At 39.7% G+C, this 27842-nt stretch overlaps 1 protein-coding gene and 1 long non-coding RNA gene across 2 annotated transcripts; one reads left to right on the top strand and one right to left on the bottom strand.

The window, feature by feature from the left end:
* Positions 1–9: 9 nt before the first annotated feature.
* LOC307177755 lies at positions 10–10960 on the bottom strand. The gene is made up of 5 exons (XR_013825093.1): positions 10719–10960; positions 9310–9373; positions 2150–2273; positions 1135–1307; positions 10–487 (listed from the first exon to the last, which is right to left on the bottom strand). It is a non-coding gene; the product is annotated as an uncharacterized lncRNA (long non-coding RNA).
* Positions 7445–27838, top strand: SLFN11 (schlafen family member 11). Its single transcript, XM_079905167.1, has 5 exons — positions 7445–7886; positions 18542–19605; positions 20525–20653; positions 23104–23827; positions 24487–27838. The coding sequence occupies exons 2-5, from the start codon at positions 18543–18545 to the stop codon at positions 25268–25270; spliced, it is 2700 nt and encodes an 899-aa protein (XP_079761293.1). The 5' UTR covers positions 7445–7886; position 18542; the 3' UTR covers positions 25271–27838.
* Positions 27839–27842: the final 4 nt, after the last annotated feature.

The following is a 27842-nucleotide window of genomic DNA, read 5'->3' as shown; positions in this document are numbered from 1 at the left end:
TATCCAGTCATGATTTTTTTCATTTTTGGTTATTTATTTCTATTCTTTGTTGACTTGCAAAAAATATTTTTACATAGTTATGATCAAGTTGTACAATCAATTTTATATCCTGTGCATGTGTTTTTTCCATGTAATCTTTTTGTGAGGCACTGTTGTAGACTGTATAATTCTTCCCAGTACTTCATCACTCCCTACACCTATACCATGTGTAGTTCCTGAGATTACAGCTGGAGTATATTTTCCACCCCCTTGATGTCAGCTTGGCTGTATGACTTTATTTAGCCAATGAAATGTTAGTAGTTGTGATGTGTACAGAGGCTTTACCCATTTCAGTGCTGGGTCTGCTCTCTTGGGCTTCTGCTACCACCTTGTGAAGATGATGTCTTGGGCAGCCCACTAGTCATGGAGGAATGAGAGATGTGAACTCAACTCATGGCTGGAGCCAAGTTCCACTGATCCCGACAAGATTAGCCAAAATCCAGCTGACCTGCAAATGCAGAAGTGAGAGAAAAAGACTTATTGTATGACTGAGATTCTAAGCTTGTTTGTTTTGCAGCAGTAGCTGACTAATGCAGGCATTTCCCCATGTTGTAGTGTAGTCTTCAAAATGATCATTTTTAATGGTTGCACAATATCCCAGAAGATTATACAAAATTTCAGTAATCATCCTCCTAATAATTTGGGTAACTAGCAATTTTACACTATTAAAATCAAGCCAGGCACATACTCTACTCAGGCATATGACCTTTTCTTTCCTTGGTATATTTATGAATCCCCAGAGGTGAGATGACTGGCTCAAAAAGGTGACCTTGATAAAAGATTCACCTTATTCGTACTGTACATAACAACATTCAGATGTGTTGCCTTAAACAAGAGAACAAAATGCTGACCAGGTTTTGATGACAAAAGAGGCACTGGCATCTCAGAAACAGGTGGCTCAGAGCACGCTGTCTGCATGCAGAGTAAAACCAAGGCCCATCACCATAACCCAGAACCTCAGAGGAGGAATCTAACTTGGAAAATTACAGATGGGAACATGAATTATGTAACCTTAACATTATATGTAAATAAAAAGCTCTCATCACTTGAAACCAATGTAGGGTGTTATCCCAGAGAAAAGAAAAGGCAGGATACCTCTAATCATCAATAGAACTCTTTTTTTTGGCCGCACTGCGTAGCTTGCGGAATCTTAGTTCCCCCGACCAGGGAGCGAATCCACGCCCCCTGCAGTGGAAGTGCGGAATCCTAACCACTGGACCGCCAGGGAATTCCCATATAGGACTTGTTTTGAAGAAAGACTGTGCCATCTATGAAATGGAAAGAGGAAGAACCAGAGAGGTAAACTAGATTTCTTATGAAGCTGAGCTGCCTCAGTTTCCCCATGGTTTGGGAGAGGCCGAACATCAAATTATTTTCAAGAAGCTTCAATTTCAAATAAGCACAAAATTTATAATAACCGTATGTTTCTATTTACTGAGATGTTACTACAACCAGCTACTATTTGCTAATGCTTTGTGTACATTCTCACAACAACTCATATGAGGTATACCATACACATGTTATCACCACTTCATAGATGGTAAAACTGAGGCGCAGAGAATTTAATTTTCTGAAAGGCACATGTCTAATAAGTGTCCAAGCTGGATAAATAAACATTTAAATAGATTTAGTCATCTCAACTCTGAGAATGTAGAAATACTCTGAAGATACTCTCCAAAGGCGAGAATACTCATGTTTGCTAACAGGATCCTTGGTCAAGCTCTCAACTCTAGAAAGCATTGGCCTCCACTGCAAGTGAAAACAGCTGAGTAGTCTATACTGTTTCCTACACTTAATATCTGTCAGTTCTCCCAGAGCCTCCTGATCGTTCTAGAAAAATCTGAATTTCTTCTTCTGCAAAGCTCAGGATCAGACTCAGGTCATATTCCTGACCTGTCCAAAGCCAGGGACTCCTAACATGGACTGGCAAATCCCCTCCGAGGCTGCTGCATCTTGGCTTCTCCCAAGATTTAGTGTAAAATCCCCATTTTCCTCCTTTTTGCAAAGTCTTTTTGTGGGGGGAGGGGAGAAATATACATCTATCTTGCTCGTTTTCAAATGGAATGGGCATTTAAAAGTTCCAGAGACAATGTTTTCCTTCTGAATCTACCTCATGCACAAGCGGAAGGAGACTCAAGCTGCCTCTTAGTTCAGTATCTTCAGCTGACAGAGGTGACATGATTTTGAAATAAATGGGATCAGTTTTCAATTTTGTTCCTTCTTTCATTCTCAGCCTAAAATGGAAGTGAAGAATGAGGAATTAGGACACAGCCACTATGTTCATCCTCTTTTTATTGTTTATTGTTTCAGAATCATCTCAGACCATTTGCATTTAAAGTCCACCTTCACCTCTGCTTTAATCAGGGAAAGTTGTCTTCTTTGCCCAATTATACAGCTTGGAAGAAGCATGTCTTGGGTGGGGGGGAATGAGGGAAGCACGGGCTCCCTTCCAAGACAGCCAGATATGACAAATAAACCCCATCAGTCAATGGCTAATACATCAAAATGCCTCTACAGCTCCATCCCTGTATCCTCTGATATCTAAGATTATAGCTAACATATAGTGAGTGCTTACTATGTGTCAGATACTGTGCAAAATGTTTTAAATACCTTATATCTTTTCTAATCCCCTCAATCTTTGAATTATGTATAGCAGCCTCAAGCAAGGTAGGATAAAGTCGTGTTAAGAGCTTGACTCCTAGGGTCAGATTGACCAGAGCTTTGAATTCCAACCGTATTTCTTAATCGGCTGAATGACCTCAGGCAAGTTAATTTCCCCCTTTAAGACTCAGCTTTCTCATTTGTAAAACAGAAATAAAATTCATACCTATGCCTTAGATAAAGATGAAGGTTGAAATAAATAATATATTTAAATAAAGCCTGGCATATGGAAGGCTCTCAATAAATTTTGGCCCTGATTAGCTTTAATTTACAGTTGAGGAAAATGTGCCTTGCCTGAGACCACCTAGTAAATTCTGAACCCAAGATCTGAACCCATGTCTGCCTGACTCCAAAGTCTACTTTAGCCTCTTTGCTATTCTGCCTTCCTGCACGTCAAAGTTAAATGCATGAGTCTCCATGTTCACAGTAATTTATTTGCTTTGATATGGAGACTAGGATTGGATATACTCAGAATATTTGTGATATTAAGCAACATGGCTCTTGTTAGCTTCTAAAACTTTTCTACAAAATCTGTATGATAACAAAAATGACTCACATAACAGAAATGTTTAGGGAAAAGTGATTTCTACAGTAAGAAACTTTAAAAATATACCTTTCATAGGGGCTTCCCTGGTGGCGCAGTGGTTAAGAATCCGCCTGCCAATGCAGGAGACACGGGTTTGAGCCCTGGTCTGGGAAAATCCCACATGCTGCAGAGTAACTAAGCCCGTGCGCCACAACTACTGAGCCTGCGCTCAAGAGCCTGCGAGCCACGACTACTGAAGCCCACGTGCCTAGAGCCTGTGCTCCACAACAAGAGAAGCCACCGCAGTGAGAAGCCCGCACACCACAATGAAGAGGAGCCCCCGCTCGCCGCAGAGAAATGCCTGCGTGCAGCAACGAAGACCCAACACAGCCAAAAATAAAATAAATAAATAAATAAAATAAAATTATTTAAATATATATATATCTTTCATTATGAGATCTATATAATGACATTATAGAAAGATTAAAAAGTAGAGAATGACAATGGAATATTACTCAGCCATAAAAAGAAACGAAATTGAGTTATTTGTAGGGAGATGGATGGACCTAGAGTCTGTCATACAGAGTGAAGTAAGTCAGAAAGAGAAAAACAAATACCGTATGCTAACACATATATACGGAATCTAAAAAAAAAAACAAAGGTTCTGAAGAACCTAGGGGCAGGACAGGAATAAAGACGCAGACATAGAGAATGGACTTGAGGACACGGGGAGGGGGAAGGGTAAGCTGGGACGAAGTGAGAGAGTGGCATGGACATATATATACTACCAAATGTAAAACAGATAGCTAGTGGGAAGCAGCTGCATAGCACAGGGAGATGAGCTCTGTGCTTTGTGACCACCTAGAGGGGTGGGATAGGGAGGGTGGGAGGGAGATGGAAGAGGGAGGAGATATGTGGGTGTAGGTATATGTATAGCTGATTCACTTTGTTATAAAGCAGAAACTAACAGACCATTGTAAAGCAATTATACTCCAATAAAGATGTTAAAAAAAAAAAAGTAGACAATGACAGGGAATTCCCTGGTGGTCCAGAGATTAGGACTCCATGCTTTCACTGCTGAAGGCCCAGGTTTGATCCTTGGTCTGAGGACTAAGGTCCCACAAGCTGTGTGATATGGCCAAAAAAAAAAAAAAAGGTAGAGAATGAGAAAACTCCTTCCTACCGCTGTATCATACAGCTGCTTCCACTTTTGCTTATTCATTTCCAGTGTTAGTCCATTGGCAGATATATTTTAGCAAAGTTGTAATCATAGTATACACTGTGTTTTGCATCCTGTTGGGGTCAGTTGTTCTGGAGGCCCCTTCCCACTCTGCAGTTTCCCACTGAGACACTGTCCACATTACAGCCTAAGGAGGGGTGATTCCCGGCACAGCAGATCCTCTAATGTTCCAGTTGATTTCTTAGCCAAACCCACCTGAATTCACGCCTACAGAAAGAAAGATGATGATGGGCAAGTAAAAGATACAGAAGCTCTTCACCAAACTCCATCACATACGGAGGTAGGGGTGGAGTGAAGACATTTTAGGCAACTCAGCAACAGAGTAACATGATTAGGACGGACGCATTCTTCTCCCCTCATTTCCCCACAGGTCAGTGTGAGAAGCTGCCATTGGTGGTTGTGCCCTCCCTCAAGGGTGCCTGTTGCCAGGCACACAATGCAGGAGGTCTGTATAACAGACTCTGTTCATTCAAAGCTACCTAAACAGTGTTGTCCAAATTTTCCTGATAAGAATCACCTGGTGTGGTTGTTACAATTCCAGATCCTAGGCCCCTCTCAGCTTTAGGGCAGGGGCCTAAGACTGGAATTTGGAGATCATTTAGGAAACGTTGTATTGACTGTTGAAATGGGTGGAGACTGTGACTGAATTACAGGAAGAACACCCACTCACTACTTACAGTGCTACCCAGGAATGACCAGAACGCCCATCAGACTGAGCTTGGAGGAAGTACCCATGTACTTGTGTGGGTTTCAGAGCCAAATGTGACAAGGTTCAAATATAGCCTCAGGTACCCAAATGTGATCTGGGCAGGTTAACTGCTCTTTCTTACATAAAATGGAAATAATAATATAGCCATGTCTCAGACAGTTGTCATAAAGATTCAATGCTGTGTTCCATGTGCTTGGTACAAAATCCAAGTGTCGACAAACAGTAGCTATTAAACCACCACTAAATTCTCAGTGCCTGGCATGTGATGAAACACTGCTACTTAACCTTTCTGAAGCTTAGTTTCTTCCTAGGTATAAGAGATGTTGGGAAGGGGGAAATTTCCCCCCTACCCCTCGAGTTCTTTTAGCTGAAGATTGACACAAGACAAATTAACAGGAGAAAAAAATTAATTAGAATGCAGAGAGGTCTCATAGAAATGCCTCCCCAAGCGACCAAAGAAGGCTGTTCATATAACATTTTTAGGCAGAGAAACAATTATTTGTGAAGATTTAACAAAGGGGTTTGTGCTTGGGGTAGCCGACTCAGGAAGGAACAGAGTTTGCTTATTCGGCTTTCTTAGCCTTGAATTCCTTAACTGGTGATAAGGATACTTTCTAATCTCCTGGTATAGAGAGGATACTTTGACACAGGAGATTTCTTTTCTACTTTCTGGGGGAAAACGGGGGGGTGGGGTGGTCAGAATGTTTTTTTTAATATCAGTCTTTCCCCCACCACCTGTTTCTCAAGTAGTTTTCACTCAGAATTATCAATATGCCATTGTGGCATATCTTGGGGCAGCCTACTCTGAACCCCAACACAGGGGTACTATGAAATGCTGGCCTAATACTAAATCCTCTGTAAATGGTGGCTCTTAAGACATGCCCTGGAGATTAGATAGTAATAATATATCAGTGTTTATTTCCTGACTTTGATGACTGTCTTGTGGTTATGTAGAATAATGTGTTCAGGGATAATGGGAAATCAGGTTAGTAATTTACTTTCGAATAATTCAAGAAAAAGTTATTTACAACTGTACTTGCAAATTTTCTGCCAGTTTGAAATTGTTTCCAAATAAAAACATTATACAAAAATGTACACTATTAATAATGTACTATTTATAATATAATATGTACTTCTTTGATTTTCATTTCTGATATAAACCAAGATACCTTGTAAAGAGATAAGAGAAAAATGTGAAGAAATGGCAATAAATCCAATTGTTAATTACTAAAAAACAAAAAGACATCCCCTGGACCCTGCTGAGTTTTTCTCACTGGACACGTCTCAGGTATAACTTTTTTAAAAAATGCTGTGTCTCTGGGACAATTTGTGGGATGTATTGCTTTTGTGCAATCAGATTATTACCTGCTCTGTTTGCCACATGTAGGCAATGTCATGAAGTGATAATGCTCGCCATATTAGAACCAGATTTGGTACAAACTGGATTTGTGTGGCAGTCTGTAATAGTAGTAATTTCTAGGACAATTCACCATGAATAGTGAGCTGAAAGATTGTAACAATGGGAGACAGGAAATATGGGAGTCCAGTAGTTCCCGAACCTGGCTGACCATAGAATCACCTGGGAATCTTAAAAATACAGATTCATTGTTTGCTGCATCGTGTCTGGGGAGAAGCCTGAGAACCTGCTTTTTTTTTTTGTTTTTTTCTCTTTTTAAAAAATTTTTAGTTTTTTTTTATTATTATTTATTTATTTATTTTTGGTACGCGGGCCTCTCACTGTTGTGGCCTCTTCCGTTGCGGAGCACAAGCTCCAGCCGCGCAGGCTCAGCGGCCATGGCTCACGGGCCCAGCCGCTTCGCGGCATGTGGGATCTTCCCGGACCGGGGCACGAACCTGTGTCGCCTGCATCGGCAGGCAGACTCTCAACCACTGCACCACCAGGGAAGCCCTTTAGTTTATTTTTATTTAAAAAAAAAATTTAGAATCTGCATTTTTAAAAAGTGTGCTGAAAGGTTCTGATGAGCAGCCAAGACTGGGAACTAATTATTTGGTTGTAGTGTAGAACCTGATAGTTGACGTTTTTTCTTTCCTTACTCATTTTAAAGATGTCTATCTTGATTAAACACATTGCCAGCCACCTCCCGGCAATGAGGAGGCTCTTTTGTTTTTGTGAGCTTGGTTGATTTCATAACTGACCATTTGGGTTGCTGGACTTTCTTTGTGTTTTGTCTTTTTTTTTTTTTTTGCAGTACGCGGGCGTCTTACTGCTGCAGCCTCTCCTGCCACAGAGTACAGGCTCCGGACGCGCAGGCTCAGCGGCCATGGCTCACCGGCCCAGCCGCCCCGAGGGAAGAACCCGCGTCCCCTGCATCGGCAGGCGGATTCCCAACCACTGCGCCACCAGAGAAGCCCCTGTGTTTTGTCTGTTTTGGTCACACGGCTTGTGGGATCTTAGTTCCTGACTAGGGATTGAACCCAAGCCCTTGGCAGTGAAAACACTGAGTCCCAACCACTGGAGCGCCAGGGAATTCCCCGTGGGTCACTGTTTTTCGCTTTTTTTTTTTTTTTATTTCTTCCTGTTTTAAATTTCCGCCCTTATGTTTCAAGTTCACCAATAGGGAGCCCGCCAAACTCTAAGCTCCCATCCTCCACCCCAGAGAAAGCGGAACCCCAGGCCAGCATGTTCTCCTTTTCTCTCTACCCACAACCTCGCTGTGTGGCCCCAGGTCTGCTGTGTATTTCCAGATCCTGTAAGTAATAACCCTTTATTTTTTTCAAAGGTTCCTGATGGTTATTGCTGAAGGGTGTCTCGCAGTCATAATAAGAACGAGAAGGGCCAGTCAATTCCCTTTGGTGCACGACACCTTTTCTCAATATTAAAAATTATTGCTGGGCTTCCCTGGTGGCGCAGTGGTTGAGAATCCGCCTGTCGATGCTAGGGGACACAGGTTCGTGCCCCGGTCCGGGAAGATCCCACATGTCGCGGAGAGGCTGGGCCCGTGAGCCATGGCTACTGAACCTGCGCGTCCGGAGCCTGTGCTCTGCAACGGGAGTAGGCCGCAACAGTGAGAGGCCCGCGTACAGCAAAAAAAAAAAAAAAAAAAAAAAGATTGCTAAGTCTATACTGTAATAATTTTTGCAGTCTATAAGGATGGCTACCCAAAAGAAACCAAAAAAGAGCTCCAGGGGACTGTAATTTGTGTAGGCTGTAGAGGGAAGCTGCAGATCAAAGTAGTAAGTAGAAGAAACTTAATCAAAACAATACTAACAGTATTAGCAGTCAAATCAATAACAGGAAACCCAGCAGCAGTTTCAACAGGATTTAACTGCAACTGTTGGGCTTATAGAGGCTACCAGAAAAATTAAGTGAGAAGGTCAACGAGATGCACTGCTTAATTACCTATCTGACTCTAGCACTGCTTTCTTTTCCTTATTGCATTAAACATTTCTCGAGTAATACAGGCATAATGTACAAAATAACAATTTCTCCTCCCCTTACCATCTTCCTTTCCAATTCTACTCCCCAGGGTGAAATCCTTAATAATAGTTTGATGTGTATCCAAACAGGTTTTTCTGTAGTCTTGTTCTCCAAGAAGTTTAAAGTTTCAAGCCAGAACTAACTCACTTTTCACCTACTTATTAAAAGGACAAATTTCTATTGATAGAAAGGCAATATTCAGCCCCGCCCCCGGCCCTTGAGGCTGGAAAGACAGCCACTAAGAGGCAAATGCCTTCTAATTAGTTTTCTGAGAAACTGAAACCTAAAAGACAGAAGCATGTTTACCTTTGGTTTCAGGAAACCAGGTTTAAAAAGGCAGGGAACATTCTCGTTTCCCTTCTTAAGGAAATAAAAATTTCTTCTGGGCTTGCTTTTGTTAAGCTGCAGACACCCAAACAGGTCAGGACTCAGGTGTTTTCAGCACCCAGACCCTAAGGAATCTTCTAATTCGCTAGGTAGGTAGAGACTGCCTGGAGAGACCTGAGCCATGCCTGTTCAACAGAAAAGATGGGCTGAAAAAACGACCACAGAACCCTAAGATAAAAATCCACCCTGCGGCTAGAGACCCTTCCAGATATATCTACTTTAGGCAAGAGAGGCTGAGGTGGACCTGTTATGCCGACATTTTTCTTAAGTGAAATAGACAGGAGAACTGGCCCTTAGATGGGACTCACCTTCTAGCTGAGGCCAGGGATGCAGGATTCCAGCCAGACAACCTGACAGAGGTCTGAGACAGTGCTGTAGAGAGTTATAAGGTGGACTGATCAACAAACTATCTGGAAACAAACTTTCAGATGGGACAGGGAGGAGCTAGAGTCTTGGTGGGAAGGGGTGACTGTGACAAAGGATTCTTTGTCAGGTACCCAATCTCTTGGTTGATCTCTACGGAAAGGGTTTTCTTGTTTTTCATAATGTATACACTTTCATTTTCAGAAAAAAACTTTAAAATATATTGACTCGGAAGCTCTGACCTAGTTGGATTTTCCAGGTTATTTTTTGCAAGTGTGTCAAAAATTCATTTAGTTATTTTGTTTACCAACATTTATTAAAGCACTGGAAAATAACTTGCCCAACTTTATTTTTTATTTATTTATTTTTTTAATAGAAAGTTCTCTAAGTCTTTTTATTATTATTACTGAGATATAACTGACATGTAACACTGTATTACTTTAAGGTATACAGCACAATGATTTGATATATGTATATATTGCAAAGTGATTACTACAAAAAGTTTAGTTAACATCTGTGACCACACATAGTTACATTTTTTTCTTATGATGAGAACTTTTAAGATATACTCTTTTAGCAACTTTCAAATATACAGTAAAGTATTCTTAACTGTAGTCACCATGCTGTGCATTATATCCCAGGACTTATTTATAACTGGAAGTTTGTACCTTTTGACCACCTTAACACATTTCACCCTCCCTTCCCTCACTTCTGGCAACCACCGATCTGTTCTATGAGTTCAGTTTATTGTCATTTTTTAAGATTCCACATATAAGTAAGATCATACAGCATTTGTCTTTCTGACTTATTTTACTTAGCATAATACCCTCAAGGTCCATCCATGTTGTCACAAATGGCAATATTTCCTTCCTTTTATGGTTGAGTAATATTCCATCATATATACACACCACATTTTCTTTATCTACTTATGGACAATTAGGTTGTTTCCACATCTTGGCTATTGTGAATAATTTTTTTTTTATTTTCATTGGAGTATAGTTGCTTTACAATAGTGTATTAGTTTATACTGTACAGCAACTTCCCAACTTTAACAAGTTGCTTCTTCTAATCTTTTTGGAGATAGGGCACGAATGAATGTAAAATTAGGAATAATTCAGCAAGTGGATGGTTGAGAAATTTACCACTCTATAATAGGAAAAAAATCATCTGTGATAATAGATACTTATTTTCCTAGACACAGGCAACACCTACAGATATTCTGGGTATCTTGCAGACATCAACTGCCATACTCATTTTTACAACATAAATATGTTTTTATTACTGCAGCCATAGATGTAAGGTGATTTTTTAGACCCAAATTAAATGAGGACAAACTACTAGAGAGTATACTTACAGCATTGATGTGGGGAAAAGAAATAAGTCAGAGAAGGTCATCTAATCCTGAGCAGGTCATAACTTCTCTGGTTTGAGTCTTCATCTTTGAAATACAAGATAGCATAATGCCTGGGGCAGACAGAGCCAGGTCTGAGGTTGTGGGTCTCCTCTGTCCAGGGTCTGATTGTTTGTTTGTTTGTGGATTCCAATTTTCTCAGCCCCGGGGACTCATAACCCTTCCCCATTCCATTCTTCCCCTTGGGCCCACACGCAGAGGCTCTGCTTCTCAGACTAGCTTTTCCCAAGCTGCGCGCGCACGCACGCTCAAGAAACCCTTCCGGTTGGGGGCGGGGAAGCAGGAAAAGACAAACCAAAACGCCAGGTGGGGGAGGTGCAGGGCGCAGGCGCAGAGCCGAAGGGCAGGAGTGCTCAAGTGCGAGCAGTGAGCCCGGGAGGGAAGGACTCGTTTGTGCGTGTTGAGCGCGGGAGAGCGGGACTCGGGTTTTTTTGGGGTGTGCGTGTGTGTGTGTGTGTGTGTGTGATGTTACCTTAAGACTCTTAGATTATACACTAATATGTGTGTGTGTGTGAGATGTTACCTTAAGACTCTAAGATTATACACTAATATGTATAAAATAAATAACTAATGAGAACCTGCTGTATAGCACAGGGAACTCTACTTAGTGCTCTGTGGAGACCTAAATGAAAAGGAAATGCAAAAAAGACGGGATGTATGTATACATATGGCCGATTCACTTCGCTTTACAGTAGAAACTAACACAACATTGTGAAACAACTATACCCCAAGTAAAAAATAAATTAAAATCCAAGAATTTCGTGAAGAAAAAAGACTCCAAGATTAAAGACTCAGGGGTGTGTGTGTGTGTGTGTGTGTGTGTGTGATGTTGCCTTAAAACTAAGATTAAAATACCCCCCTGCTACTCTTCTTAAATAATGCTTCTCTAGAGTACTTTGTAAATATATATTATCAAACAAATGCTTGTATTTATTGAGATAATTTTGACTTTCTATTAATGTTCCTATGACTTTTTTATTAATTAATGGTTTTTCTTGTGTTGTCTAATCTTGTATTCTGGGCTAAACCCAATTTGGGTCTGTGTGTGTGTGTGTGTGTGTGTGTGTGTGTGTGTGTGTGTGTGTTTAATAATAGCAATAATAATAAACTTTAAGTACAAAAAACAAATCTAAAAAACTCTTTTGTTATCCCCAATTTTTGTTACTCCATTACCTCAAATTGACAACTGCTGGCATCTTGCCATAGTTACTTCAAGCTTTTAAAAAATTCAATAAGTAAAATATTGTAGATAAGTTTGAGGTTCTCTTTGCCTTCTATTTCCAGTTTCATTTTTCTCTCCTTTTCTCAGAAGCAACCAACATTCTGAGTTACTGTATATCTTTTACACTATTTTTTTTTTTTGCGGTACGTGAGCCTCTCACTGTTGTGGCCTCTCCCGTTGCGGAGGACAGGCTCCGGACGCGCAGGCTCAGCGGCCATGGCTCACGGGCCCAGCCGCTCCGCGGCATGTGGGATCTTCCCGGACCGGGGCACGAACCCGTGTCCCCTGCAGCGGCAGGCGGACTCTCAACCACTGCGCCACCAGGGAAGCCCTCTTTTACTCTGTTTTTAACACACACTGTTTTACACACACACACATACAGGAATAATATGTAATGTTGTTGTGTGCATTTTTAGCTTATTTAAATTGTTTAATGTTATATGTATATTTCTGCAACTTGATTTAACTCTACATTTTGTTTCTGATATCTGTGTCATTGTGTGTGTGTTTTCGTTTATTCTCTTCAAGTGGCTCACAATACTCCTTTCAGCAAATATTACCACGTTTCATTTCCTTATTTCATTATTGATGGACAGTTAGGCTATTTCCAAAATTTGGTGTTACAGACAGTGCTAAAATGACTGTTCTTGTCTCCTTGCACACATTGTTTACCTATTCATCTGTTGAAAAACATCTCGGTTGCTTCCAAATTTTGGTAATCATGAGCAAAGCTACTATAAACATTCATGTGCAGGTTTTTGTGGACGTAGGTATTCAACTCTTTGGGGTAAATACCAAGGAACACTATTGCCAGATCATATGGTAACAATATGTTTAATTTTGTAAGAAGCAACTAAACTGTCTTCCAAAGTGGCTGTACCATTTTTCATTCCCACCAGCAAAGAATGAGAGTTCCTGTTGCTCCACATACTCATCAACTTTTGGTGTTGTAAGTGTTTTGGATTTTAGCCATTTTAATAGGTATGCTGTGGTAGCTCATCGTTGTTTTAATTTGCAATTCCCCAATGACATATGATGTGGACATCTTTTCACATACTCCTTTGCCATCTGTGTATCTTCTTTTTTTTTTTCTTTCTGGCCGTGAGTATGGCTTGCAGGATCTTAGTTCCCCAACCAAGGATCGAACCCAGGCCCATAGCAGTGAAAGCGAGGACTCCTAACCACTGGACGACCAGGGAACTCTCCCATCTGTATATCTTCTTGGTGAGGTGTCTGTTCAGATATTTTACCCATTTAAAAAATTGGGTTGTTTGTTTTATTGATGAGTTTTAAGAGTTCTTTGTATGTTTTGGATACCAATCCTTTATTAGATATATGTTTTAAAGAAATTTTCTCCCAGCCTGTGGCTTACCTTATCATTTTCTTCAGTGTCTTTTGCAGAGCAGAAGTTTATAATTTTAATGAAGTCCAACGTATCAGTTCTTTTCATGAATCATGCTTTTGGAGTTGTATCTAAAAAGTCACTAACTACCAAACCTAAGGTCACCTAGATTGCCTCCTATGTCATCTTCTAGAAGTTTTATGGGTTTGCATTTTACATTTGGGTCTATTATCCATTTGAGTTAATTTTTGTGAAAGGTATAGGTCTGTATCTAGACTCATAGTTCTGCATGTAGATGTCCATTGTTTTCTGCACCATTTGTTGACAGGACTCTCCTTTATCCATTGAATTGCCTTTTCCCCTTTGTCAAAGATCAGTTGAATATATTTGTATGAGGCTATTTCTGGGCTGTCTTATCTGTTCCACTGATCTATTTCATCAACATCACACTGTCTTTATCACTACAACGTTATAGTTAGTCTTGAAGTTGGTTTGGTCAGTCTTCTGACTTTGTTCTTTCAATATTGTGTTGGCTATTCTGGGTCTTTTGCCTTTCCATGTAAACCTTAGAATCAGTTTGTTGATATTCACAAAATAATTGCTGGGATTTTGATTTGAATTGCACTGAGTCTATAGATCAAATTGGGAAGCACTGATTTCTTGACAATATTGAATCTTCTTATCCATGCACATGGGACTATCTCTTCATTTCTTTAGCTCTCCTTTGATTTCCTTCAACAGAGTTTTGTCATTTTCCTCCTTAGAACTTGTATATGTCTTATTAGATTTATACGTAAGTATGTCATTTCTTTTTTTTTGTTGTTGTTCTAAAGTAAGTGACATTATGTTTTAAATTTCAAATTCCAGTTGTTCATTGCTGGTATATAAAAAAGCAATTGACTTTCGTATACTAATCATGTATTCTGCAACCTTGCTATAATTGCTAATTAGTTCCAAGCATTTTTTTTTTGGTTTTTTGTGGGTTTTTTTTTTGTTGATTCTTTGGAATTGTCTACAGAGATAATCATGTCATCTGTGAATGCAGACAGCTGTACTTTTCCCTTCCCAATCTGTAAACCTCTTATTTCCTTTTCTTGTCTTAATGCATTAACTAGGACTTCCAGTACTATGTTGAATAAGAGTGGTGAGAGGGGATATGCTTGCCTTGTTCCTGATCTTAGTGGGAAAGTATCTAGTTTCTCACCATTAAGTGTGATGTTAGCTATAGATCTTTTAAATAAATGTTCTTTATCAAGTTGAGGAAGTTTCCCTCTATTCCTAGTTTGCTGAATTTTAGAGTTCTTTATATATTCTAGATTTCGGATATTTGTCAGGTATGTGATTTGCAAATATATTCTCCCAGTCTGTAGCTTGTCTTTTCATTTCCTTAATAGGAGGTTTCGCATGGCAAAAGTTTTAAATTTTTGATGAAGTCCAATTTAATGATTGTTTTTCTTTTACAGATTGTGCTTTGGGTATCCTCTAAGAGCTGTTTATCAAGCCTTAGGTCCTGAAGAGTTTCCCCTATCTAACCCTTTTGTTTGTGCAGAGTTCTTTTTAAATAATAAAAATGCTAGGACCTTGGGATTAACATACACACACTACTATATATAAAATAGATAATCAACCAGGACCTACTGTATAGCACAGGGAACTCTGCTCAGTATTCTGTAATAAACTATATGGGAAAAGAATCTGAAAAAGAGTGAATATATGTATATGTATAACTGAATCACTTTGCTGTACACCTGAAACTAACACAACATTGTAAATCAACTATACTCCAATAAAATTTAAAATAAATAAATAAATAATAAAGATGCTAGTGGCTTGTCTAAAAAACAAAAACCAAATAAGCAAAAAGCAAAACAAACAAAAAACTCTCCATCTTGTTAATTAATCAAATAATTCCTTTTTAATTTTCCAACTTCCGTCTGCCCTTCCATCTATTATTCCTTTTCTTTTGTGTTCCTTTGCAATCTGGTTCTTTTTCTAAGTTCTTTCAATGTTGATGAGAGTCACTCTGTTTAAATTTTTCTCTTTTACCAATATAGGGATTAGGGCTATGGGTTTTTCTCCACATATCGTTTAAGCCATATCATGGTAATCTGATGGACCCTAAACCATACATCTCCAGCAGTCAGATTCTTTGTGTCTCTCACAGCAGTTTGTGTGCCCACAGTGAGTGCTCATTGAATGTTTCCTGTGCTAAAAAGTTAATAAATGAAATGTTTCGATGGCATGCTTCAGTATATAATCAAGCAAGAGAGAAAAATGACTGTAGGTTGCAACACATCCCTAAGAGTTTTAAGAGCCCTCTCCTCACTATGGTACTGTTGAGTTTTACTGATTTGCTCAATCACTCCCAAATACAAGTGTTTTTTTGACATCAAAAATCTTAGAATCCACTGATCCTTCTTTTTCCCCATTTCTCAGATCCACCTTCTGCCCTGGCCATCTTTGTTTTCCACCCTATCCACCTAAGAATGCATAATCCAAAAGTTCAACCACTTTCTTACTAATAATCTAAATTCATATGCCCTACTCGCCTTTAAAAATTTTTTGGAGGCAAAAGTTTTCTTTTTTATGTCATGAATAATTTCAAACTTACAGAAAAATACAGAGAGCAATATAATGAACACCAATATGTCCACCACCCAGTTAATAGATGAAGTCAATTTTAAAACTTATTATGGAAACTTTTCAAATATGCACAAAAATAGAGAGAAGGAGAGAATAGGAGAGTGAATCTCCACTTATCAATCACCCACCTTCAATAATCATTGATCTTTTGCCAATAAGTGGTACCACTAACCACCCAGTTGCCCAAGCCAAAACCCACTTACTAAATTTTAATCCTTTCTCCTGATCTCTATCTGTTCAATACAGAGCCATGTTAATTTTATTTTCTAAATGTCTCTCAGATATACTCACATCTCTTCATTCCCATGGCCCCAACTGTGGCCCAGGCTACCATCATCTCTCACCCGGATTACTGCAAAACCCTCCCTACTGGTTTGCTCCTCTCTAATTAGTTCTCCACCTGTAATTAATAATGTGCCCCCCCTTAATAATTTATCATGCAAAAAAATTAACTTTTTGGGTGTGCAGCTCTATGAGTTTTAACACATGAATAGATTCATATAATTACAACCACAATCAGGAAACAGAACAGTTTCATCACCTCAACAAATTCCTTTGTGTTATCTCTTTGTAGTCACACCCTTCCCTCCCCATAACCCTTGGCAACCATGGATCTGTTCTTCTACATTAATGTGTCTTTTAAAATGTCTAGGGACTTCCCTGGTGGTCCAGTGGTAGAGAATTCACCTTCCAATGCAGGTGACGTGGGTTCGATCCCTGGTCAGGGAACTAAGATCCCACATGCCGCTGGGCAACTAAGCCCGCGCACCGTTACTGAGCTCGCGTGCCTCAGTGAGAGAGCCCACGTGCCAAAAACTACAGAGACCACACACTCTGGACCATGCACGCCATGACCAGAGAGAGAAAACCTGCATGCCACAACTAGAGAGAAGCCCGTGTGCCACAACAAAGAGCCCATGCCACAGCGAAAGGTCCTGCATGCCACAACTAAAGATCCAATGCAGCCAAATAAATAAATAAATAAAATAATAAAATGTCTATGTGTTCATGTCACTCCCTTCCTTAAAATCCTTCTTTGGCTTTCCACTGTTGTAAGCAGCAGCCCTTTTCTAACTTTCAGGTCTCCTCTTTCACCACTTCCCATCTCACATCCTCTGTCACTCTTTTTTTTTTAGCTCAGTGTAAACTTTTTTAAAAAATTTATTTTATTGGGGCTTCCCTGGTGGCGCGGTGGTTGGGAGTCCGCCTGCCGATGCAGGGGACGCGGGTTCGTGCCCCGGTCCGGGAAGATCCCACATGCCGCGGAGCGGCTGGGCCCGTGAGCCATGGCCGCTGAGCCTGCGCGTCTGGAGCCTGTGCTCCGCAACGGGAGAGGCCACAACAGTGAGAGGCCCGCGTACAGCAAAAAAAAAAAAAATTTATTGAAGTATAGTTGATTTACAATGTTGTGTTAATTTCTACTGTACAGCAAAGTGATTCAGTTATACATATATATATTCTTTTTCATGTTCTTTTCCATTACAGTTTAGCATAGGATATTGAATATAGTTCCCTGTGCTATACAGTAGGACCTTGTTGTTTATCCATTCTGTATGTAATAGTTTGCATCTACTAATCCCAAACTCCCAGTCCATTCCTTCCCGCCCCTCCCCGGCAACCACAGTTCTGTTCTCTATGTCTGTGAGTTGGTTTCTGTTTTGTAGGTAGGTTCATTTGTGTCATATTTTAGATTCCACATATAAGTGATATCATACGGTATTTGTCCTTCTCTGTCTGACTTCCTTCACTTAGTATGATAATCTCTAGGTCCACCCATGTTGCTGCAAATGGCATTATTTCATTCTGTTTTATGGCTGAGTAGTATTGCATTGAATATATGTACCACATCTTCTTTACCCATTCAACTGTCGATGGACATTTAGGTTGTTTCCATACCTCGGCTATTGTAAATAGTGCTGCAATGAAAATTGGGGTGCACGTATATTTTCAATTTATAGTTTTTTCCCGATATATGCCCAGGAGTGGGATTGCAGGATCACATGGCAACTCTATTTTTAGTTTTTTGAAGAACCTCCATACTGTTCTCCAAAGTGGCTGCACCAATTCACATTCCCACCAACAGTGTATGTCCTCTGTCACTCTTAAGTTCTGGCCAGACTGAACATCTCTCTACCATTCCAATACACTAATCCCTTTGATGATTTCACGCCTTCCTACATACTTTTCACTCTGACTGTAATGCAATAACTCCTCCTAACCTCAGATTCCTTCACATGGCTAATTCAGATCTTAGTTTAAATGCCCTTTCCTCCAGGAATGCTTCCCTGTTCATATTAGGTTGATTGTTGCTGTTTGGTGCTTCCTTTCAGGGTATGTATCACACATTACTGCAATTACTCTATTCAATGTTCCTGTCCAGACTGTAAGCTCTGAGAGTCAGGGCTATGCTTATTTTTTATTTACCACTTAATTTCCAGCCCCCAGCACTTAGCAAGAACTCAATAAATATTTTTTAATAAATTAATAAATGCACTTTTGTATACTATGCAATCTACTTCTTCATCAACATGATATGTATTTTAATGGTTTCAATTGCAGAATGAACATGGAGGAACATAATTCATCTTTGGTGGTAGAATCATCTTACCCAGACTTGGTCATCAATGTAGGAAAAGTAACTCTTGGTGAAAGAAACAGAAAGAAGCTGCAGAAAATTCAGAGAGAACAAGAGAAGGCAAAAGTCATAAAAGCTGCATGTGCTTTATTAAACTCAGGAGGAGGAGTGATTCAGCTGGAAATGACAAACAACGATGAGCATCCTGTGGAGATGGGACAGGATTTAGAAGAGTCTTTGAGAACACTTATTCTGTCTTCAAATTTGCAGGATTTCTTCAAGACTAAGCAACAAGGGAGGTGTTACTACATTTTTGTTAAGTCTTGGAGCAGTGACACTTTCCCTGAAGACAGTTCCTTTAAGCCCCGCATTTGCAGCCTGAATTCTTCGTTATACCGTAGATCCGGCACTTCTGTGCATCTCATGAATTCAAGAGAGGCATTCAAGTTCCTGAAAACCAAGAAAATAAATGCAAAAGTCTTGGGGAAAGAACCTTTTGGTAAAGTTGTCAAGGTTATAACTCAAGACCTCCATAACTCGGATCCTACTTACCTAGTTTTCCAAAAAGACCAGCTTGAATATGGTGAAATCATGCCTTTTCCCGAGTCTGAATTCATAGAGTTTAAGCAGTTCTCTACAAAACGCATTCTAGAATATGTGAAAAACATAATTCCAGTGTACATCACTGCATTTGCAAACACTGAAGGAGGCTATCTTTGTATTGGAGTCGATGATAGGAGTAAGAAAGTTCTGGGATGTGCTAAAGAAAAGGTTGACCGTGATTCTTTGAAAAAGAAAATAGAAAACACAATATACAAATTACCTTGTGTCCATTTTTGCCAGTCTCAATGCCAGATAGATTTCACAGTCAAAATCTTGGATGTGTTAGCTGGGGGAGAGCTATATGGCTATGCTTGTGTGATCGGAGTGAAGCCATTCTGTGGTGCACTTTTCTCAGAAACTCCCTGTTCCTGGATGGTGAAGGACAAGCATATTTGCAAACTGACAACTCAGGAATGGGTAGGCATGGTGATGGACACAGATCCAGGTAAGATGGAGAAAACTCCCTCCCTGTCCTTTCTACCTCTTTGGAACCTGTATATTAAACAGGTTTCCCTCTGTTTCCTATGACTTTGAACTTCCCCCACACACTAAATTCTGTGTTTTTTGAATCTTCAAGTATCCTACTTTCCATACATGAGAAAATGTTGTTGGGTGATGAGAAGCCCAAATAAAGTATCTTATAAAAGGCAATTTCCTACATCAGATGAAAAGAAAATTGTCTGGGGATGATTGCCTTGCAGTGGTGTATTGGAACTGGCTCTTACTGGCTCGAGAGCCATTTGTTAACTTTTCAGGAATGTTTTGAGCCAGTTGTTAAACAGTCATTACTAAAAATTAAGTTTTATAAACTTACAGTTCAATAAATTGTATTTAAAACAAATTTAATAAATACAAAACCTAATGATTTACTACATTTTAAGATTATCTGTATGCGTGAGGTTATTTACATCTACTGTATCTATATGATGGAAATACTATAAAATGGTGTATTACGGTGCATGTCTTCCCAACTCTGCATTTAGTGACATCATATTGGTAGCTTAAAATTTTCCATGATGGGAATATTTACACCACAAATATATGCATAGATAGGTGTACTAAAAGAATGTGCTATGTACCATAAAAGAAATTTAAACAAAACGATATCCAGAAACAGAGGGTGAAGACATATTGAATGGGAAACACATTCAAACTTCCGAATAACATCTCTTTTATGATGGATTTGGCAACTTTCATATGCAATGAAGGCACTTGTCCATAAAGGGTGAATGGGGTGTTATCTTGCCATTATGTCTCAAGTCATACCTAGACAGTCTATAATACACCCACTCATAAGGTCTTTTTCAGTGGTGAAGAGATGAACTAACATGTCAGAATAACATGAATTTCCCTTCTTTGTTAAGATTTTACATGGTTGTGCAAAGACTTTGAATCTCAGCTGAGTCTGTCTAGCGGGCCTCCTCTTAGCAGACCAGTGTACTCCAAGAAAGGCCTGGAACATAAGAAGGATCTCCAGCAACTCTTATTTCCAGGTAGTAACTATGGTTTGCCTACTTGACACCAGCCAGTTTCTATGTTAGGATAAGGGGAGATAAACTGTTATGTTTTATATCAAGGTGGAGCACAAAACAAATAAAATGAAGATCAATTACAACATCCATGAACATGTTTTGGGTTTAGGAGAAACAGTCGTGTAAAAGCGCGAAATCACGTTTCAGAACCAAGGACAGTGCCTGTCCTCTGCTCTCATCCTTTGCTCCCACCATGATAGGCTTTAGCTATGAGTCCATTGTTGTCCTCTTTCTACAATTCTGGAGAGGAAGAACCACTTGATCAACTCTATGAAGTAAATCAATGGCTTATCTGGCACTAGAATCTGATGCATAAACGTCCTATATATGTGTAAATATCTATTGAGGACCATTAAGTTAATAAATAATGACTGCTCAATTTAAGATTTTATTTTTCACCTTACCTAATTGAGGTCTTTGCATTCGCTTGCATATCAAATTTATATTTTAAAAACTGTCCACAATAAACAGTATTAGATCCAAGAGTAAACATAAACATTGGTAATTACTCTCTAAACTCAGTAAACTCTGTTTTAGTAGAGCTTATTATCATGGAATAAATTATATCTAAAAACAAAATACTGGGCTTTATCCTCATAGAGTGATAACCTATTATTCTGGTATAAAAAAATCAATTTTCCAGGAATTGTACCAAACATTTGAGGAATAAACACTTCCAACACTATTTAAACTTTTCCAGAGCCATAGAAAAAGAATGAAAATTCCCAGGTTATTTTTAAAATGGGAGTAACAGTATTTGCAATACTTGACAGAGATAGCATAAAAAAGAAAAATTCAGACTAATCTTACTTGTGAATGAAGACGCAAAGACAGAACTCCAAGAACGAAAGGATGGATAAACATTAAGAGAGTTATTACTATAATCCATCATTTCTATACATTTATGCAGAAAAAATTTTATGATTGTCTTCTAATATACTGAAATGGTTTTGAAAAACATTAATATACATTTTGATTTTTAAAAGATTCCATAAAATATGAACCCATAGGGCTTCCCTGGTGGCGCAGCGGTTGAGAGTCCGCCTGCCGATTCAGGGAATATGGGTTCGTGCCCTGGTCCGGGAGGATCCCACATGCCGCGGAGCGGCTGGGCCCGTGAGCCATGGCCGCTGAGCCTGTGCGTCCGGAGCCTGTGCTCCGCAATGGGAAAGGCCACAACAGTGAGAGGCTCGCGTACCGCAAAAAAAAAAACAAACAAAAAAAACCAACCCATAGATACTTTTCTTTAAAGATTTTTAAATTACTTTTTTAACATTTTTTTATTCAAAGTCACAAAAATTATAATCATCCTCATCAGTTCACTCAGTCCCATGTAATTAATTTTTTTAACTTGATCTTTTGTTAGCACTTTTATGAATTCATCAGTTTTCCATTAGAGTTCTGAAAATGCTTATTCATTCAGTTCAGCAGTATAGTCAATTACCAGAGACCTGTACTTGTCAGAGTCTTATCTATGAATTCCTTGAAGATGAAAACCTTTTATAGTAACATTTTTGCAAAAGCATCAGAGTACACCCAGAACTGTCTGTAAATGACAAAAGACTTAAAAATGACCACAGCTAATTATTTGATGAAAGTTCATAATAATGCAATTGACAAGGAAATTTAGTTATTTCTGAGATATATATTTTAAAGTAATAACTAGAATTATGCCTTATAACATTATAATAGAACATATAAGATTTTTAGGAATTTCATGTAATGTCTGAAACATTTATATTAACATATTTCTCTTGTAGACTCTTGTGATAGATGCATTATTACATAGATCTGTAAGTGAGTGATGCTTAAGGAGAGTTATCTCAGAGACTAATCTTAGGATCTCCCAGTGGAGGGCTGCACAGAGGTCCCTCCTAGTAAAGTTTTCATAGCTCCATCTTCTCCACAGATATTTAATGAGCACCTTCTTCCTGGGAGGGCTGATCCTACCTCCATCAATGGGGACTGTTAAGGGACACTTTGAGATTCAGGTGCTTTAAGAGTAGGAAGGGAAAGAGAACTAACATTTCTCAAGCAGCTACAATGAGCAGATACCTTTATGCTATTTCATTTATTCCTCACCATAAGAGATGTGCTATTTTTGTACATGTGGATTTTTGTTTGTTTTACAGATGAGGGAACAGAGTCTTAGAGAGGCTAAGGAATTTTCCAAGGTCATAAACGTAATAAGCACATAGGCTTAGATGAAGTGTGTCAGACTTTTCAAGGCTTCTTTTCCTTCACTGTAATATAATAATATTGGCAAAAGAATGTATACAAAAATAAGTAACATCATAATTAATAAAATTAATTATAATTAAGTGTAAGTATAGTAATTTTGATTAATTACAATTAATCATTAAAATAAATGTGATTTTTGCCACTAAATTTATAATTCTTTCCATATCTAGTGCTACCAGGACGTCTGCAATGTACTCCCAAATCCCTCTGGAAGGAGCTGTGTTCACAGAATGAAGGTTTGGAGGAATTAATAAATAAGCAAATATATCCATTCTCCCAGGGAATTTTAATCCTTTCTAGAAGCTGGGCTGTGGACCTGAACTTGAAAGAGAAGCAAGCAGTCATCTGTGACGCTCTGCTGATAGCATGGAACAGTCCCCCCATTCTCTACACCATTCTCAGGGAGCAGGATGCCGATGAGCAGTCCTATTGCACCAGCACCGCCTTCACTCTGAAGCAGAAGCTGGTGAACTTGGGGGGCTACTCTGGAAATGTGTGTGTCATTACCACGGTCCTCCACCTGAGTCCTGAGAGCAATGCGGAGTCCTCAGAGGGTGCAGCATCCCTGATTGATTACCCCAGGTCCTATTACATTGCAAACACTCAGCAAATGGAAGCTTTGTTGCAGTCCCTTGTGATTGTCTTGCTTGCCTTCAGATCTTTCTTGAGTGACCAGCTTGGCTGTGAGGTTTTAAATCTGCTCACAGCCAAGCAGTATGAGATCTTCTCAAAAAACCTCCGCAAGAACAAAGAGTTGTTTATCCATGGCTTACCTGGCTCAGGGAAGACAATCATGGCCATGAAGATCATGGAGAAGATCAGGAATATGTTTCACTGTAAGGCAAATGAAATTCTCTACATTTGTGAGAACGAGCCTCTGGGGAAATTTATCAGGTAAGCAGTTGGATCTTCTTTTTTTTTTTTGGCCGTGCCCCATGGCTTATGGGGATTGAACCCAGGGCCACGGCAGAGAAAGCACCCAGTCCTAACCACTGGGCGGCCAGGGAAGTCCCAAGCAGTTAGATCTTATTGTCAGCAAATGAGGTTCAGTCTAAATTCCCTCCAAATCACCTTGTTCCTTTTTAAAATTATTATTATTTTCAATTTTTTTCCAATTAATTTATTTTTGGCTGCACTGGGTCTTCATTGCTGCACACAGACTTTCTCTAGTTGCGGCCAGTGGGGGCTACTCTTCGTTGAGGTGCTCGGGCTTCTCCTTGCTGTGGCTTCTCTTGTTGCGGCGCTCAGCCTCTAGGGTGCCCAGGCTTCAGTAGTTGCAGCGCGCGGCTTAGTAGTTGTGGCGCACGGGCTTAGTTGCTCTGTGGTATGTGGGAATCTTCCTGGACCAGGGATCGAACCCATGTCCCCTGTATTGGCAGGTGGATTCTCAACCACTGCGCCACCAGGGAAGTCCGTGAATCACCTTGTTCCTTGAGAGTAAGATGGTAAAATGATCTGTGACAACAGTATCGTGTTCATAGGAGTATGATAGAGTAATTTTCCTCCTTTATTGACTCAGAGAAAACCTGAATGTGTCTTTTTAATTTTTACAGTGACAAAAAAATCTGCCAGGCAGTGACCCGGAAAAGCTTCATGAAAAATGACTTTAAAAAGATTCAACACATCATCATCGATGAAGCTCAGAATTTCCGCAGTGAAGATGGGGACTGGTATGGCAAAGCGAAAACGATCACTCAGAGAGACAGGGATTGCCCAGGAATTCTCTGGATCTTTCTAGACTACTTTCAGACCAACCACGTGGAGTGCAGCGGCCTCCCTGCTCTCTCAGCCCAGTTTCCAAGGGAAGAGCTCACCAGAGTGGTCCGCAACGCATATCAAATAACCGAATACTTACAACGTGTATTGCAGGAGGTCAGAAAAAATCCTCCACCTAACATCCCCCTTGGGTCCCTGCAGATGCTTCTTGAAGCTGAATGGGCTCAGGTTGTTGAGGGAACCTTAAATATTGAGGAAAACTTGCCTCTGAATAAAATAGCGACATATGTGGCAGACACTTGCAAGCTTCTCTTTGAAAGGGGCTATTCTCCCAAGGACATTGCTGTGCTTGTTAGCACCGCAAGAGATGTGGAGCGTTACAAGACGGAGCTCTTGAGAGCAATGAGGAAGATAAAGGTAGTGCACTTCACCAATGCGAGTAACATGTCAGGTGATTCTATTGTGTTGGACAGTGTCCGAAGATTCTCTGGCCTGGAAAGGAACATCGTGTTTGGGATCCATCCAAAGACAGTTGAGCCAGCTATCTTATACAACATTCTTGTCTGTCTGGCATCCAGAGCAAATCAACAGCTACATATTCTGTGGCACCGTGACGTTTAGGAAGAATTCCAAACCAAAACAAGTTGAAGCGATTACTATGTAAATGTCCATAGGTGACAATCCGCTTGGTATTGGGAGAAACTTCTCTTTTCTGTTCATAGGTCAGCTAGAGATTTGGGCAGAGCTGACACACAGAATTTGGAACTTTCCCTCTCTGGCTCTCTCCTTTCAGGGATTCCTCCCCTACCTCCTTTCAGCAGCTATTATTGTCCCAAACTCTGTCCCCAATTCTTCCACCCAGAATAATAGTGGTTTTCTGAAGGAGATTTAACCACCCTGCACAGCACAGACTATGACCCACCCTGCGGTTAAAAACCATAAAAACAATATACTCGTCCTGTGGCCATTCTTTCTTCTAAGTCTGGACGTCCACAGTGCAATTTTTTGTTTTTTAAAATTTGTCCAGGGTTTATATTTATCTGCAGAAGGGTGGCCTGGTAGAAACTACCTTGGCCATACCAGAAGCAGAATTTTTGGTTCCTGAATTCTTGACATTTCTCTTTGCTATATTGATCCAGGACTTGGGAGATTCCCAAGATAATTCAAACTGTGACCAAGTGGGCCTTAATAATTTTGACAGAACAGAGAGCACTGATAAAATTATTTACTCCTTTAAAACTGTAATCTCCATTTTTTTTTTGCCCTCAGAATAACCCAGATCAAGCTTTAATTGTGATAGTAAGCATTAATTGTCACTTTACTGAGAAATTGTAGGCCATTAGAAAACAAAAATAAAGCTGTTTTCTCTGGCTTTCAGTGAGAGATAGCATTAGAAACCAAAATCTGGTTCTAAAGATACACATAGGCCATTAAGTAAACAGAGCTAGGAAAGATACAGCCTTTACAGATCAACTTCTCAACTCAGCTCTACGTATTGTTCTATAACATATCAACTTAAATTTTAAGTCAAGTACATTCTTGAACTGTATTTTTCCCCTTTACTTTTATATTTTGTTGGGCTACTGTTATGGACTGAATGTTTGTGTCCCCCTGAAATTCATAGGTTAAAGCCCTAACGTTTAGCGTGGCTGTTTTTGTAGATTTGTAAGGAAGTAGTTACAGCTAAATGAAGTCATAGGATGGGGTCTTGATCTCATAGGATTAGAGTCCTTATGAGAAGAGACACCCAAGAGCTCTCTCTGTCCCTCTCCCTGTGCACACATAAACAAAAGGTCATGTGAGCACAGAGAGAGATGGCGGCTACCTCCAAGCCAAGAGAAGAAGCCTCAGAATGAAACTAATCCTACTGACACCATGATTTTGGACTTCCCAGCATCTAGAACTATGTGAAATAAATTTCTGTGTTTAAGCCACCCAGTCTGTGGTATTTTGTTATTGCAGCCTGAGCAGACTAATACAGCCACAGAATTATTCTTTGAACTAAAACACATCAGTGTTATCGCTTAATAATGCTAATACAATGACATATTTTTCTGTTTATACAAAACATTTAAAAATGTTTCTAATCTAAAAAATAACAATAAAATATTTGTATAACAAATGGAAATTTAAACATTACATGACTAATATTCCACGTATTAGTAATCCTAGTCTACTGATTTCCTCCATATTGCAAGTTGTGAATTTTTCTGCCTGTCTTTCTCCTATCTGTGTTTACTCATGGAATTCCAGCCTCTTGCCTTGAAACCGTAGGCTCTTCTAACTTCAGCAAAATAAAATATATGAGCAAAATAAGGGAAAAAATGTTCTTTCTTTCTGACTACATTAGATCAGATACAACTCTGTACCAAACAGTTATCCTTGTAAATGCTGTCTCTAATGAATTGGTTTTGTAAGATCCCTGGACTTGAGTTGCAATGTCTGTTAAAGTAATTCTTTAGAAGTCTAATTCTGGAGCGAAGACTGCCACCATGTCCTGCCGCCATCCACCGCACAGGGGTGGGGTGTTGCTCCAGGACCTTGCTTCAGACGTGTAAGCTCCCACATCCATTAAACCATTGATGTGTCTGTTGCTGACTCTGGGCTCTTTCTTCAGTCTTGAAGCTGGACAAGCGCAGGCATTGTAGGCCTGCAGGGTGCAGCCCAATAATTAGTGGAGCCAGCCAGAAGACCGAGGAAACTCCCATGAGCGCCAAGATGTCGGAAAATACAGGATGGGGAATGGAAAGTTGCGGGGGCTGTCCACCAGCGTGTGGGGCCCGAAAGTTGCAGGGGTGATCCTGAGGTGGCTGTCTTTGCTGAATGGGGGCTCCCAAGAGATCTGGAGAATAATGGCCTCCAACGGCTCTGCTATTGTATCAAATGAGCTAAGCTATCTTTCTAGAAGGAATTGGTATTTCTCTTGTGCCTTTGAGATATAAATGATCTACGTGGGCTCTCTGGAACTTTAATCTTATGTGATCTCTAAGAGTAAAGGAGAAAAAATAGCTTTTAGGTAAACGCTATAGAAATAATTATGTTTTGGGAATGTCTATTTAAAGTAGTCTCTCTAGATTTTGGTAACTTGAAAATAAAGTTGAAGGAAGAGAATTCATGGGTCATTTCAAATAGGATAAAATATTAATTGCTGGGCGAGTCTAAGTTAATCTAACTTTGCCTGCTTAGGAGAGGA

The sequence above is a fragment of the Stenella coeruleoalba genome (genome assembly GCF_951394435.1).
Source record: "Stenella coeruleoalba genome assembly, chromosome: 19".
Classification (NCBI taxonomy): Eukaryota; Metazoa; Chordata; class Mammalia; order Artiodactyla; family Delphinidae; genus Stenella; species Stenella coeruleoalba.
The sequence above is the reverse complement of the archived record's forward strand: the minus strand, read 5'-3'. Positions and strand labels throughout refer to the sequence as shown.